This window comes from Sorex fumeus, unplaced genomic scaffold (assembly GCF_029834395.1).
Source record: "Sorex fumeus unplaced genomic scaffold, SorFum_2.1 ptg000061l, whole genome shotgun sequence".
Classification (NCBI taxonomy): Eukaryota; Metazoa; Chordata; class Mammalia; order Eulipotyphla; family Soricidae; genus Sorex; species Sorex fumeus.
Window position 1 is genome coordinate 20276964 of NW_026606118.1, and position 14161 is coordinate 20291124.

General features: G+C 37.3%; 1 protein-coding gene across 5 annotated transcripts in view; it reads right to left on the reverse strand.

Annotated features, from left to right (window-relative positions):
* UTRN (utrophin) overlaps positions 1-14161 on the reverse strand; it is a 610322-nt gene that overhangs the window by 132997 nt on the left and 463164 nt on the right. For all 5 annotated transcript variants that reach the window (XM_056126431.1, XM_056126429.1, XM_056126433.1 and 2 more), the window contains one exon: positions 12757-12886. In XM_056126431.1, coding sequence (XP_055982406.1) covers positions 12757-12886 — 130 coding nt within the window. The remainder of the gene's footprint in view (positions 1-12756; positions 12887-14161) is intronic.

Genomic DNA, 14161 nt, shown 5'->3' on the forward strand with positions numbered 1-14161 from the left:
CTGTGGCCAGGAATCACTCGGGGAGTGCTCAGGGTTCTATAAGTAGTGCCAGGAATTGCACCGGTCAATGTTGATCAAAGCAAGCACCTTAACTTATTTCTATACTATTTTGCAGGCTCAAATATAATTTCCTTACTGTATTAAAGCATATTTAAGGAAGACTAGAAAACTTCTATTTGAAAAAGATCAAAGAGAAACAGAAAGAAAGAGCAAGGAATGACCAATTAACCCAGAAGCTTACTCTCTTCTCTAATTTTTATTCAGTCTTAAAAAATGTTCAAAATCAAATGGAATGCATGCTATGCTCCCTTGGGAAGGAGACTTCCACCTGGTTCACTGGAAAACAGGCCTGAACTGGGCCAGAATTGAAGATTAAATAACTCTTGCTGCTTCTATCTTGCTCATGTTCATGGATAGTTCAATGACCTTCATCCCACTTTTAACAAGAGAGAAGCTGTTTTTTTCTCAGGTGCGGAAAACATTTCAATATGAGCTGCTTTATCTCTAAATGTCAATTTTTATAAGAAAACAAAGCCTCCATAGATCCCAAAGAAATCTCTACAGTAGAACAAAAATCTCCCTTGGTGAGCTTATGCAAAAAAACTTTTCAAATAAAAAAAAATAATAAAACTATTTCTTCCATTAAGTAATGATAAAAATCTATTAGAATCAGCTGAGTATTATTTGCAAGGCATATTTCCTGTGTATTATAATTTATTTTTCAAGTATGGTACTGATTTTTCTATTTTTAGATGCTAAAAGCTTATATCATGCAGATTTCATCTCTTTTATTTAAGATTGGAAAGACAGGATAGTGGATTTGTTTTATCCATAGATCCTGTGCAGGCAAATGGGTGTTGAAACCACTGACAGTGGTTACTGACTGCTGGTTTATAGATTATTCCACAGAGTCTGGTGAAAAGTGTTTGTGAATTACTGCTCCAGAGATTGGTATGCCCTCAAGATATATATTACTGAACTGAGTTGGTCTGAATGGATATTTGGCTATATTCTTCATTGAGAATTTTCAACTTTATCATTTTAAGTAGAAATCTTTAACTTAGCTTTTCTCCCTCCTTCCAATCCAATAGTTATCTAATTAAAGGTATCTATTATTTTTTAAAATGAATAAACCAAAAGAAAAAAGAGAAAAACCTTACAAATTCAAGTTTTCAAATATCTTATTTGTCGTTTTGTATGTATCTGTAATCTCATCATTGTATTCCCCTGAGAGGAAAAGGAAACATTAAGACAAAAATGTAGAATAGATACTATCCAAATGCCATTTTCACTCTTAGGTACTTTGGAGTAAGAAAATGTAGACGGGCCAGAGAGAGAGAGAGAGAGAGAGAGAGAGAGAGAGAGAGAGAGAGAGAGAGAGAGTACAATGGTTAGGTTATTTGCCTTGAACCCAGGTTGAATCCTTGGCATCCCATAAGGTCCCCTGGAGTGATTCCTGAGTGCCAAGCCAGGAGTACAGGAGTAACCCCTGAGCACTGCCAGGTATGGCCCCAAAACAACAAAAAAGGAGATACTGTACCGCTTGTAAAACTAACTAGTTATACGGTCATAAATCTGTCCCTTATCTTTTTGAACCTCAACAAGCATCTTTTAAGAAAATTATGGACACCTGCTAGATTCACAGAAAGAACTCAACTAAGGTTAATTATTTGATATTTTCTATAATTTTAATTAGTAAATTTAGGAGGTTTAGATGTCTCTAGAATTTTTCTTTCTATAAGCAAAGCAAGTTGATTGACCAATAAAATTCAAAATGACAAGGCATTGCCATTTTCTTACAGACTCCACTTACTTTTTTCTCTCTCACCTTCCCACATTGTCTCTACTCCTTCCTCTTTGCCTATAGAAAAAAGTTGCTTCTGCTTAAAGTGATGTAAAACATATTCTTCAAAAATTTTTTGATTAAATTGGTAAAATCAACATACGTTCTCTGTAATGATGAGTTTTAGTAGGACCCTTCTCACATCCTGTTCTCTATAATGACTAATGGCAATTTATTATGAACCAGATTATAAGTACATCATCAAGTGCCATCAGCTGATTGCTGTAATATTTCTAATTATGTTCATCTAATAAATTATAAGCATGACAACAGTAACAGCTACTCAGAGCAGATTAATCATCTAACGCCTAACCTAACTTTCTTAAGAGATGTGGTAATAATACAGACCCATCCACAATGTCAAAGTATTCTCAAAAATGTTAAAGAAAAAAATCAGTGAACAGATACAAATAGAGAAAATAAAGAAGCCCATAGTAAAATGCTTTAAGAATATTTTCCACAAACACCAATAAGAATAAGAGGAAAAATAGAGAGGAAATTGTCGTAATAGACCTTCTCGGGGAGAAAGATAAAGGGCACCTCTAACCATAAGTCAACTGAGTCCCAACATTTTAAGCTTTCCACTTCTTATAAAGTGAGAAAAACTAAATAAACTGAGTTGAGGATGGGTTAAAGAGAGGCCAGTAACATCGCTAGGGAAACTGTCAGATGTAGCAGAAAGGCCCTGGAAGAAAACAAGCAAAGAGACTTGCGATCCAAAATTTGATGTCTAAATGTCCTCACACTAAGGGCGGTTTTATAATTCATTCAAGTTACTGATGTGTGTTGGACAACAGCAGAGAGATCTCTGGTATTAGGAGAGTACATACTGTTGGTAGTTACGGGAAGTTGCAGGTACATTTTGCAGGTACATTTTGTTTGTCCTCTTAGCATCTAGACTGCCACCATGCACATGGTAAACCCTTGTTTAGGAATGAATAGATCTCCACATGATATCTTTAAACTGAGGAATATATTCCCCTTTCTCCTTCAACAATCAAAGGACAGGGGCCCTAGATTAAAAGTCTTCCATTTCTTGCCACACTCCTGCAAGGCTCTCTCCCCAGGCTGTTCCTTGCTGAATAGAGCAGTTAATGATTAATCAAGAAACCAAAGAAGTCATGGGCTTTCTCCCCAAGCCCGGCCATTCTTTTAAAACAAGTGTGTCTTATGCTTATGTACAGCCCAAATTAGCGATGCGTTTACATGCGAGGAGATTTTATGCCCATGGCCAAGATTACACTTTTTAAATTACAGCAAGCATTGGAATTCATTCTTAATGATTCCAGTTTTTCCAAAAGGGACAACAAACAAAATTAAAAAGTACTGCACTACATACACAATTTATTTTTATTTTTAAATCAGAAAGCAACATTCCAGATGTTGTGTGTACAATAAAATACACCATGTGAAATATTGCCATCTTTTTTTATGAGGTAAATGTGATTTGTGGGTGGATAATAAGAAAGTCTGTAGAACCTAACAGATGGTGACCAATTAATTTAAAACGTTTTGTCCACCAAATTAACCTTTGTTACAATATAATTTTTCATCAAGAATATTCAGTCATTTATCTGAATCTGACTTCATTAGTATCTGGTACACATTAGCACCAAAACATGGTTTTAAAACTTTTGCCCAGTCAATGGGTTTACTCAGTTATATTTTAGGAAAGTGTAAAACTAGATTCATTATATCCATACAGACATAATGTAATTTGAGAAGGACCATATACATAGCTGCCTTGTAGTTAATACCATTAGAAAACAAAGTACCACACACCCACCCACCCACACCCACACGCCCACATGCACACACACATGCACACATGCACACACACTGCTTTTTACAAATTACAACTTAATCTAATTTGGACTTAAGAAGCTAATTAAATTATTTCCTTGGTCTACAGGTCTGAAAGCTATCATTTATCCTTCAAGTTTTCATATGAAAATTTAACACAGAGTCTAATATCACTTCAGCACCTTTCACTCTGTGTTAGAAAATCAGTGAACTGACAGGTCATTCCATTAAGAAGCCAAACATTTCAGCATGCAAAGAGAACAGTAAAAGAGAAAGTCAAATATTCTGAACTAATTTAATGATTGTATGATTTTTTTAAAAGTAGATGATAGAATAAATTCTGATTTCTACAGATTATCTAGCAGTCTTATGATGAATGGGGTTCTTAGGACAGATTATTGTAAGAGCATCAGGCTGAATGACATACACCTGGCTTGGTGTGTCAGTTTTACACCAACTCTCAAAGTCTCAGTTTTCCATATGTCAATGATGCTTACCAGACTCACATCTCCAACAAAGCCTGTAAAGAGCTTGGTACTGAATCTGGCATACTGTAAGTGGATGCTAAATGTTGGCTCACTATAAACATCTCCGGTAAATAACATTCTTGTTTTCCTTTGTGGGTACCAACTCTTCCTCTATCAAACATTATGTTCATAAGGTTGTAGCTCAGCCCCACAAACTAAAAGCTCCACGTATTAAAGCTGTCCAATGGCGGCCTCTCTCCGGGCAAGTACTGAATCTGCTGAAGAGCTATCCATCCCTGCTTTGAGGTTAGGGGAAAATAAAATCTGGCTCCGAGAGGCAGAAGGAAAGGCGTTGGCATTCCATCCCTGTAACCAACTGTGTCTGGCTCACACAATTTCATTACGGGGAGTAACACATTGCCCTTCATGCTCACAATTATGGAAGTTGGGTATCTGTCATTTACTATAAATGGAATTCTAATTAATAAAGCTATTAGTAGTGGGGGGGTATTTTTTGTTTTCTTTTAAGCATTTTAAATTTTCTATTAAAGAATTACGATTTACAAAGTTATCTATAGTTGAGTTTTAAGCATGAATTATTTCAACACCAATCCCACCACCAAGAAGGAACGTTTTCAGAAACAACACTTATCTGTTTTATTAGTCTAATTATATCTATTAAGATATGTAAAAATGTGGTCTTATTTAATGAGATGCTATTATAACTGTCAATTTTGTTCCTTGAGTTGTACTGAGAATTAGAAAAAAAAATAATTTCTACCAAACTATATGATCATTTCAAATTTTTACTCATTTAACGATAATTATATTTGCATACGTTTGCTAACACAGATAGAAGGGCTGATATATATGGGCTGAAAAAGCAGACTAAAAATATTAATACTTTTTATAAAATATGAGATCTCACATAAGGATAGTTGCTTCAAATACATTTGCTAAAATATATATTTTCAATGTTTAGGAATGGAGATTTATTATGGGGTTAAGGCTCTTGTCTTACATGTTGCTGGCCCTGGTTTAATCCCAGCACTGTATATGGTCCCTCAAATACTTCTAGGGGTGATCCCTGAATAATTCTTTAGCAATGCTAGTTGTGGCCCAAAACACAAAAAAACAAAAAAACATAAATGTTCAAGGGGCAGAGAATTATGTATAAGGGTTAAGGCACAGTTTGGGATATTCCATCTCTAGCACCATATGGTGCCCCATATGGTGTCCCAAGTTATGGATGGGGTGCAGACCTGGAAACCCCTGAGCATGACCAGGGTGGCCTGGGGAATTCCCAGTACCCTAGGCAAGCAGCACTGAATACTTGAATCCACACATTGAACTGTAGGTTACTGATGTCTACACACGTCTTTGTTACACAACTGTATGGTTACAAGAAACTCGAATCTGGAGCTGAGACCAGCTACGGGAGGATGGAGCAAGGGGGAGACGTCAAGGAGCATTTGTTTAGGATTAAAGAAGCCATGAGGCTGATGGTCAATGAGCACAGGGAAAAGAGATTAAAATAAAGAACGGATTTAAAAGAAGCACCGAACTAGAGGCTAAGAAAAATAAGAAACAGATAAATTTAGCCAGCTCCATGATTAAGCTTGGAGAGATGCCACGGCTGAGTAGCCACAGGTAGGCTGAGTCTCTGTGCCGAGATCTCTGAGGCTTCCTTGGGACAGGGGGGAATTGAGTCCCGGTCCTTCCAGAAAGCCCAGTCCTCCACCACCCCCAACTTGCTCTGCATATAGATGGCCCAGCTCCACCACTAATCTTGGAGAGACACCTAGATAGCCACTGGATAGCTCCAGATTCACAGTGCCCTTAGATTAGATGGGAAAGTTGCATCGAAGCACACTAAGCTCTGCGAGTGAAAACAGTAACACAGAAGGATCAACGAGCACGCAACAGCTCAGTAAATCCTCAGACAATGACATCAGTGACACCCTTGTAAGATAGATGTTGTATCAAGCAATATAAAGTAAATTATTCTGTGTCTGCTAAGGGAGCCGGCATGGGCGAGGTTGGGATTGGAGACATGGGGTGGGGAGAAGGTCACACTAGTGATGTGTCTGGGGTTGAATCCTTGAATACTTGAAACAACTCTGTTATGAATAACTTTGTAAATCACAGTCTTTAAAATTTCAATCATCAAAAAATATGACATATTAAAAAAATAAAAGAAATAGAGAAGCTTAGTGCCTATTCCTGGATCTGCCCAGTATTAGTTTATGACTGTGGTCAGCATTATTTTCTCAGCCTTTATCATTGTGTTAAAAACAGAAAAACAACAAAAAAAGCAATAACCTCACTGGCATAGTTGAGATAATATGAAAAGTCTTTAAAAAAAAGGACAAAGAAAACTCTCAAGGATAAGAGATTCATTATTTTTAAAAATATATTTTGTGTTTTTTATTGACTACTGGTCTATGACTACATAGAGTCCAGGTGTATGTCATTATATATCAACATGTGTATTATTCAGTAAAACCACTACAAGTTTTATTCTTTCTACTTTTTATCAGCTGCAGTCAGGTGATTTAAATCATATTAAAAACAATTCAACTGCATTTTAAAAAAAGCAATTTTATGTTTAATGATACATAGTAAATCAAATTAAGTTATTATATACTCATCAAGACAAGAAGATTATTGAAAAACTTGCAAACTTTGTAAACTCTTGATAATTTTCAGATCAGTTTAGTTCAATTAAAAAACGACACTTTCTTAAAAGTCATTTACAAGCAGAATGAATTATTCTGGAAGCAGAGTGTTCCAAACAGCTACATTTCCTCCATTTTGTCCTATTTTTTATAGTTGCCATTTTGGAAGGAAATTTACTAAGATGCCATATAAATTCCTCATGCCTTTCAACTGATTTATATTCTGTCTTCAAAAATGAGCAGCTTTTAATTCATAGCTTCAGCAGTATTTATTGTACAAATACCAACACGATGGTGTTTGTTTTGTTTTATAATTCTCATATAACCTTTTTGTAATTTTCTTTTTCCTCTTAGCAATCAGACTGCCAGAAATCATTTCTTACAGCCAGCTACTTTCTCTGTCTTCTCACTTCCATTTTGCCATATACCAATAATTCACTAGAAAACAAGTTAAGCTAATTTAACCACTATCAGGTAAGAGGTAATCTCTCTGAGAGCAGTCTTGCTTGTTCAAAGATATCAATTTGATGAGATAACTCTCTTGGCTGCTCTGATAATTTTTCTCATCCTTTCAGATTCTCAATAAATGAGAGACACATTAGGCAAGGGCAGGACCAAGTTTTAGACATACTTATAGGCACTATAGAGACAAAGAAATAACATATTCCCAGAGAATACAGAGGAGTTAGGAGAGGAAAATATCTGAAAAGCCATAAAGTCGGAGCTGAATGGGACAGATGAGCAGAGGTCAGCCAGGTGGGACAATGACAAAATATCTGAACATCAGGTGAGAAGGATCTCAAGAATAGGCAATAGGTGGCTGGAGCAATAGCACAGCGGGTAGGGCATTTGCCTTGCACGCAGCCGACCTAGGTTCGATTCCCAGCATCCCATATGGTCCCCCGAGCACCACCAAGAGTAATTCCTGAGTGCATGAACCAGGTGTAACTCCTGTGCATCGCTGGGTGTGACCCAAAAAAGCAAAAAAAAAAAAAATAGAATAGGTAATAGGACCAAGATGAGGAAGACAATTACCTGTGAAGATCATGAGAACTTTGGTGTTGTGTGAATAAGAACAGAGAGAAACACAAGATGCTGCTACGCAGTAAAAATAAGGGTCAAATCACTGGACAGCCTTGTGAGCTGGTGAGAGAAACAGGATTCCCATTCTGAGGATCCTGATGGTTTTTAAACCAGGCGGGGCATATGTCACCAGGCGAGCACATTGCAGGTTTGTGTTTTAGGCATAGTGAAGTGTTGACATTGATGCAGAGAGTCAGAAAGAAATGCAAGAGTCCTAGAAGAAAATAGGAAGACCTGAAATAGGGCTATAATGTTATTGGGCCAAGATAGGTTCGATTCCTCCAACCCTCTCAGAGAGCCCGGTAAGCTACCGAGAGTATCTCGCCTTCACAGCAGAGCCTGGCAAGCTCCCCATGGCGTATTTGATATGCCAAACACAGTAACAACAAGTCTCACAATGGAGACGTTACTGTGCCTGCTCGAGCAAATCGATGAACAATGGGAGGACAGTACTACAGTGCTAAGTATTTTAAATATTTATAGTTGAAAGCTACTAAAAAAGGCTGCGGAAGGAGGACAAAAGCGTAGCTCTATGTGAGTTGACAGGTGCTAACTAAACTTGCTGAAAATCATTTCATAACTATATATGGTATATATACATATATAATGTTTCTATTTATATTTACCAAATCATTAAGTTTTCTACCTTAAATTAATACTAATCAATCTCCTCTATTGATCTATTTATCTATATGTACATATGACACTGAAAGGAAGTGATAAGAAGTAGTGGGAAGAACAAGGCATGAGAGAAAAATTGCAAAATATTTTCCAAAATAGTTCAAAGAAAAGGATCCATCTTGGTATGCCCCAGTGACACTGTCCAGAAAGTAAACTGATGTGGATTAAGGGTTGGAGCCCATGTTTTGTATACGGGAGCCTTGAATTATACTCATGGCACTTGGTCCCCCAAGCATGTGGGTGCAACTCCCAACCTCCAAACTTAAAAATATACATTATATTGGATAAGGAAAGTCCTTATGATTTCTCTTTGTTTTATTCTGTCCAGTTCTGAGGAGTCTTTGTAGCACCACACACAGTAACTAACATTCAAACACCCATTTCTAGTAGCAGTAGTTCCAAAGTTAAATCACAGTTAAAAAGTAATATGAATGAGTCAGGGAAATTGACAGCATGTAGGACACTTGTTTTGCATGTGACCAACTTGGGTTTGATCCTCAGCATTGCATAAGGTCCCTCAAATCACATTTCTAGTGGTGATCCATGAATACCAGAGTCAGGAGTAAGCCCTGAACACCACCATGTATGGCCACTCAAAAAGAAACAAAACCAAAAATAAACCCTAACGTGGATCATTTTAATTTTATTTTGGGGGATAATTCTTGGGTCATCCCCTGCAATGCTTGGGATCACCCCTGTCTCTCTGCATAGGGATTGCTTTCAGGGCCATGACGTAGCAGAGATCATCTGAGGGTCAGCTGCATGCAAGGCATTTTACTTTAACAACAAGTAAAAGCTGTCAGACTTGCATAAAATACTATCAGAAAAGGAGAAGGCATGAAAGGTGCTCATCATCTTAAAAACAAAAAACTGCTTTAAAACAAAAATTTAAGTGGCAAAAGTTAGAATAAAACTGACATGTCTTTATTAGCTTTTTCCTTCTTTCTTTTTTTTTTTTGCTGCCTTCAGTGAGAATTTAAAAATTGGGCTTAGACATATCTTGAATAGAATGGCAAACTAAGAAATGGGAAAGCAGTATTTTTTAACCTCTTAAACTGACTGCTCCCTGAGTAGAAGAATTCAAGTCAAAGTCAAGCTTTTGTAATGCAATAACCCCCCCTTTTGTTAATAGCTTGTATAAAAATGCTCCCTCCATTTTCAGTAAAGTTCTGGAGAAGCAAGAAGATGAGAACAGCAGATTTAAGACAGACTTCAAATTAGATAAGACGAGGCAAGTAAACTGATTTTTCTTTCAAACTTAAGGAAAAATGATAAAGAAAGAACAACTATAGCAGCCCTTTCTTTCTCTTTGTATAAAGTTGGAATGTTTGGCCTGTCTTAAGCCCCTATGTAATCAGAACCAGAGAACTGCCACAAATATTTCCTTCTTGAATCTTGTTGACGCACAATCCCTGATGCTCAGGCCAAGCAGCTCTAATGGGTGGGTTTGGTTTTGTTTTGGGCCACATTTGGTAGTGCTCAAGGCTTACTCCTTGCTCTGTGCTCAGGAATCAATCCAGGTAGTGCTTGGGAGACCATATGTCATGGTGGATATTGAATCAGATTGACTTCACGCAAGGCAAGTCTCTTAAGCCCAGTACTATCTCTCTGGCCCTCGACTGACTTTTCATACAAAGCTATGCAGCTTCTGTTGCAGCCGCTTGTGTTCTTGTCCCACCTACCCTGAGCCTAATCTCATCCTGCCTATAGTCAGGACACTCAGCATACACTCAACAACTATGAAGTAAGCACTTTCCTAACCGTGTGAACATTGTGTGCATATGTGAGCACATAATCTATATAGAGTACTTAGAAGAAAATGTTGATGCCTCTTCTGCAAACTACAGCACCCAAAAGGAGAGAGAGAACAAAAAGGAATGCCCTGCCACAGAAGCAGGGTGGGATAGGGGGTTGGGGGGTGGGATGGATACTGGGATCCGTGGTGGTGGAGAATGGGCACTGGTGGAGGGATGGGTATTCGATCATTGTATAACTGAAACCCAAAGCACAAAAATTTGTAAGTCTACAACTATACCTATGATGTTTCACTAATAAAATTGTTTTTAAAAAAGAAGAAATTGTGGAAAATACTCCTTCTAAAGAAATTGGTAATGATTATTGCATTCATCTGGAGAACATAAAGTAACAAAATAGGAGACTAACACCCAAGAGTGGCCGAGATTAGTACCAGGAGGTTTGCTCCATGGCTTGGAGGCCAGCCATACATGCTAGGGGAAAAGGGAGCTCAGACAGAGAAGGGAGCGAAGGGAGCACCAAATAAAGGGTGTTGGGAGGATCCTCCCAGGATGGGAGAAATATGTTAAAAGTAGACTATAGACCAAACATGATTGCCACTCAATGCCTCTTTTGCAAACCACAACACCCAAAAGGAGAGAGAGAACAAAAGGGAATGCCCTGCCACAGAGGCAAGGTGGGATGGGGGGGATGAGGGGGTGGGAGGGATACTGGCACCCGTGGTGGTGGAAAATGGGCACTGGTGGAGAGATGGGTATTCGGTCATTGTATAACTGAAACCCAAGCACAAAAATTTGTAGGTCTACAAATACAAATTTGTAGGTCTACATAGGTACAGACCTATGGTGCTTCACTAATAAAAATTAAAAAATAAAAAAAATAAAGAAATTGGTTATCACTGTGATTGCAAATTGTTGACTTTGTGGAACGATGGAGGCCTGCCAATGTATCTGACAGCAAAGACAGTGGGACGATGAGGGAAAAATAAACCCAACACTAGGAAAGAGAGTCTGTTTGTATGTGTGCATGCAAACACAGAACACTAGGTTTAAGCAATCAAGAAAATAAAGATCTTGATGAGAAATTTACTGAGACTGAAATGGAGCTTCCCCGAACAGGGTGAGTAGGAAATGAGTATCTGTCCAAATGTCTGAAACATGTCCAACTATTACCAAGGAAAGCATTTTTCAACTTGACTTCTTTCACAAGTAATGAATGCATGTGTACTTACTACACACCTGGACATAGCAAAAGGATGCCTTCTGCATATACTTTTACTATGTAATATGATTGAGGCATTTTTTTATTTCTTTATGTTTTAAATATTTTTATGCTTTAAATTGAGATCATATGGCTAACCATATTACTAATAATATTTTCTCATGCACATAATAACACAACATCCATCACTAGTATAACCATCTCCCTACCACAAAGACCAACACCCTCCCTCTTATCCAACCCTCCACCCGCCCCCAGCCATTTCAGTTGTGTAGCTCAGTTCTAATGGTCTCCATTAGAACTAAAATATTTTGAATGGAATGTTTTTTTTAAAAAAAGCTGTATTTGGGGGCTGGAGAGATAACACAGCGGGGAGGGCGTTTGCCTTGCACGCGGCCAACCCAGGTTCGATTCCTAGCATCCTATATGGTCCCCTGAGCACCGCCAGGAGTAACTCCTGAGTGCAGCGCCAAGAGTAACCCCTGTGCATAGCCAGGTGTGACCCCAAAAGCCAAAAAAAATGTATTTGAATGTTTTTATTGCCAATAGTGAGCAATTATAATAGATACAGTGACCTCTAACTTCCCTCTTAAATTCACTACATGACTCTTTCCATTTTCAGCAAAACTACATAAATAGTATTGGTTATTATTATTAAATTAATTCTGCTGTCTGTGAATAAAAGCAAAATGCTTTGGTATTAAAGACATAGCTTAGGGGTAAAGCACTTTCTTTGCTTGTGTGAGGTCCTGGATTTTATCATCAGCAATGCAAAAAACAAAATAAATTTTTAAAAAGGTACTTGAGTGTGCTGCTTGCAAAATTAATATTGAAAGACAAATTTTAAAAATATTAGCTTATCTAGGAGTTTGTGAATTCACTATTATGTCTTAAATGTCATTTGTGCAAATGCTTACCATGTAGTTTGTTTAAATGTAAAGTAGGATATATTTTATGCTTAAAGAAATTTTTAGTTACAATGTTTTTAAACAATCACACTTAAGGCAATTTCCATTACAAAAAAGATACTGAATATATACAGCCATTTGAGTTTTTAATTTAGAATTCAGATATCCATTAAATATTGACTTCTTGGAGTCAAGAAGAAATGTTTACTATCAGATCCTGAAAAGTTCTAAGAAAGTTTTTTTTTTCCTAACTGGATTTTTTTTTTAGGTTTTTCTACTTGAATATTTTTATGATGTATGAAAGAAATCGGTCTCACCTGCTTTTGATTGTGGGTTTCGTCGTGGCTCTTCTGGGGCCTCAATTGGCTGATCAGCCAGGAACACCCGAGCCTGGTCTATAGCGTTCAGGACAGAATATTCTTTCTCCTTCAACTCGCGTCTCAGAGCCTTTGCAAAGAGAAGCAAAAGTGAAGATGGTAACTGAATGTGCTCATCAAGCGACAGATCCGCCTCAATTAGATCACCTTTGACCACACTGAGCAAGTGAATGACAGCCATTATCTAAACCAGTTTAGAAGAAGAAAGCATACATTTTATTAATAATGAAGATAAACAAGTAAAAGCAAAGAGATGATCTCAGTAGAACAATTATTTTCCTATAATATGCACCAAAGGACAATTGTTACAATATATTTCAGTTGACACACTTTAGCGGGTTATCACTACCAGATTGCTAAAATACAATAGCTTGCTCAAATAAACTTTTTTCCTCTTTGAATACTAACTGACAAAAAAATATTACATCCAATGGTACAGAAGAAGGCAATTTCACAAGTGGTAATGAGATTCTCAGAAGTGTTTTACATTCTTTAGAGTACATTAAGAAAAGAAATTAAGAGAGAAACAAATTAAAGTACACGAAATCAAAACTAAACCAAAGAGAACACATAAAAGACAGTCTCCAATTATCTAAAAATATGTTCCATCTCTCATGCTGAGGCAATTACTAATTTTCCCTTGTGAGGTTTGTCATGCAAATCTATGATTCTTAGTTCAGTGTTTCTTTAGTACTTTTGTTCTGTTAAGTAGGGTTAAACTTTCACCCTATAAAATATTTCTTGATTAAGATTCAAATTGACTAGATTTTAAAGATGAAACTAATTCAGCGACTACAATAAGGCTTTAAAAACATCTCATGTGTTTTTAATGCTTATGCTAAATCAAAATTGCTAATGCTATTATTTTTTTTAATTATAGGTAGAAACATCTACTGGCTCTAATGTTTTGCTCTTAGTGCGTTTTAGTCCCATGGCAACACATAGTGAAAATGTGTTTTTTCACTTGTAACACTTATCATCCCATTGATCATAGATTTGCTCAAGCAGGCACCAGTAATGTCTCCATTTGTCTGTGTCGCATGCTAGTGTAGCCCAATGGCATCTGCTTGTTACAGGAACACGAAGAGCCTCAAACCGTTTGTTAAGGGTTTTGATGAAGAAGTCTGACAATCTCGTAGGTGGGTGGCCATGCGTCCTTTTGATGTCCCATGGAATCCAGTTGGAAACAGCTCTAGTCCAGCGGTTGTCTCTAAATCACATTACGTGTCTGGCCCATCTGATTTTTGAGCCTTGGCAAATGAGACAGCATCCCTGATTCTTGATCATTGACGGAGACTGGAACTCCTGAATCCTTCTCTCACTTGAGTGAAATGTGATATTGCAA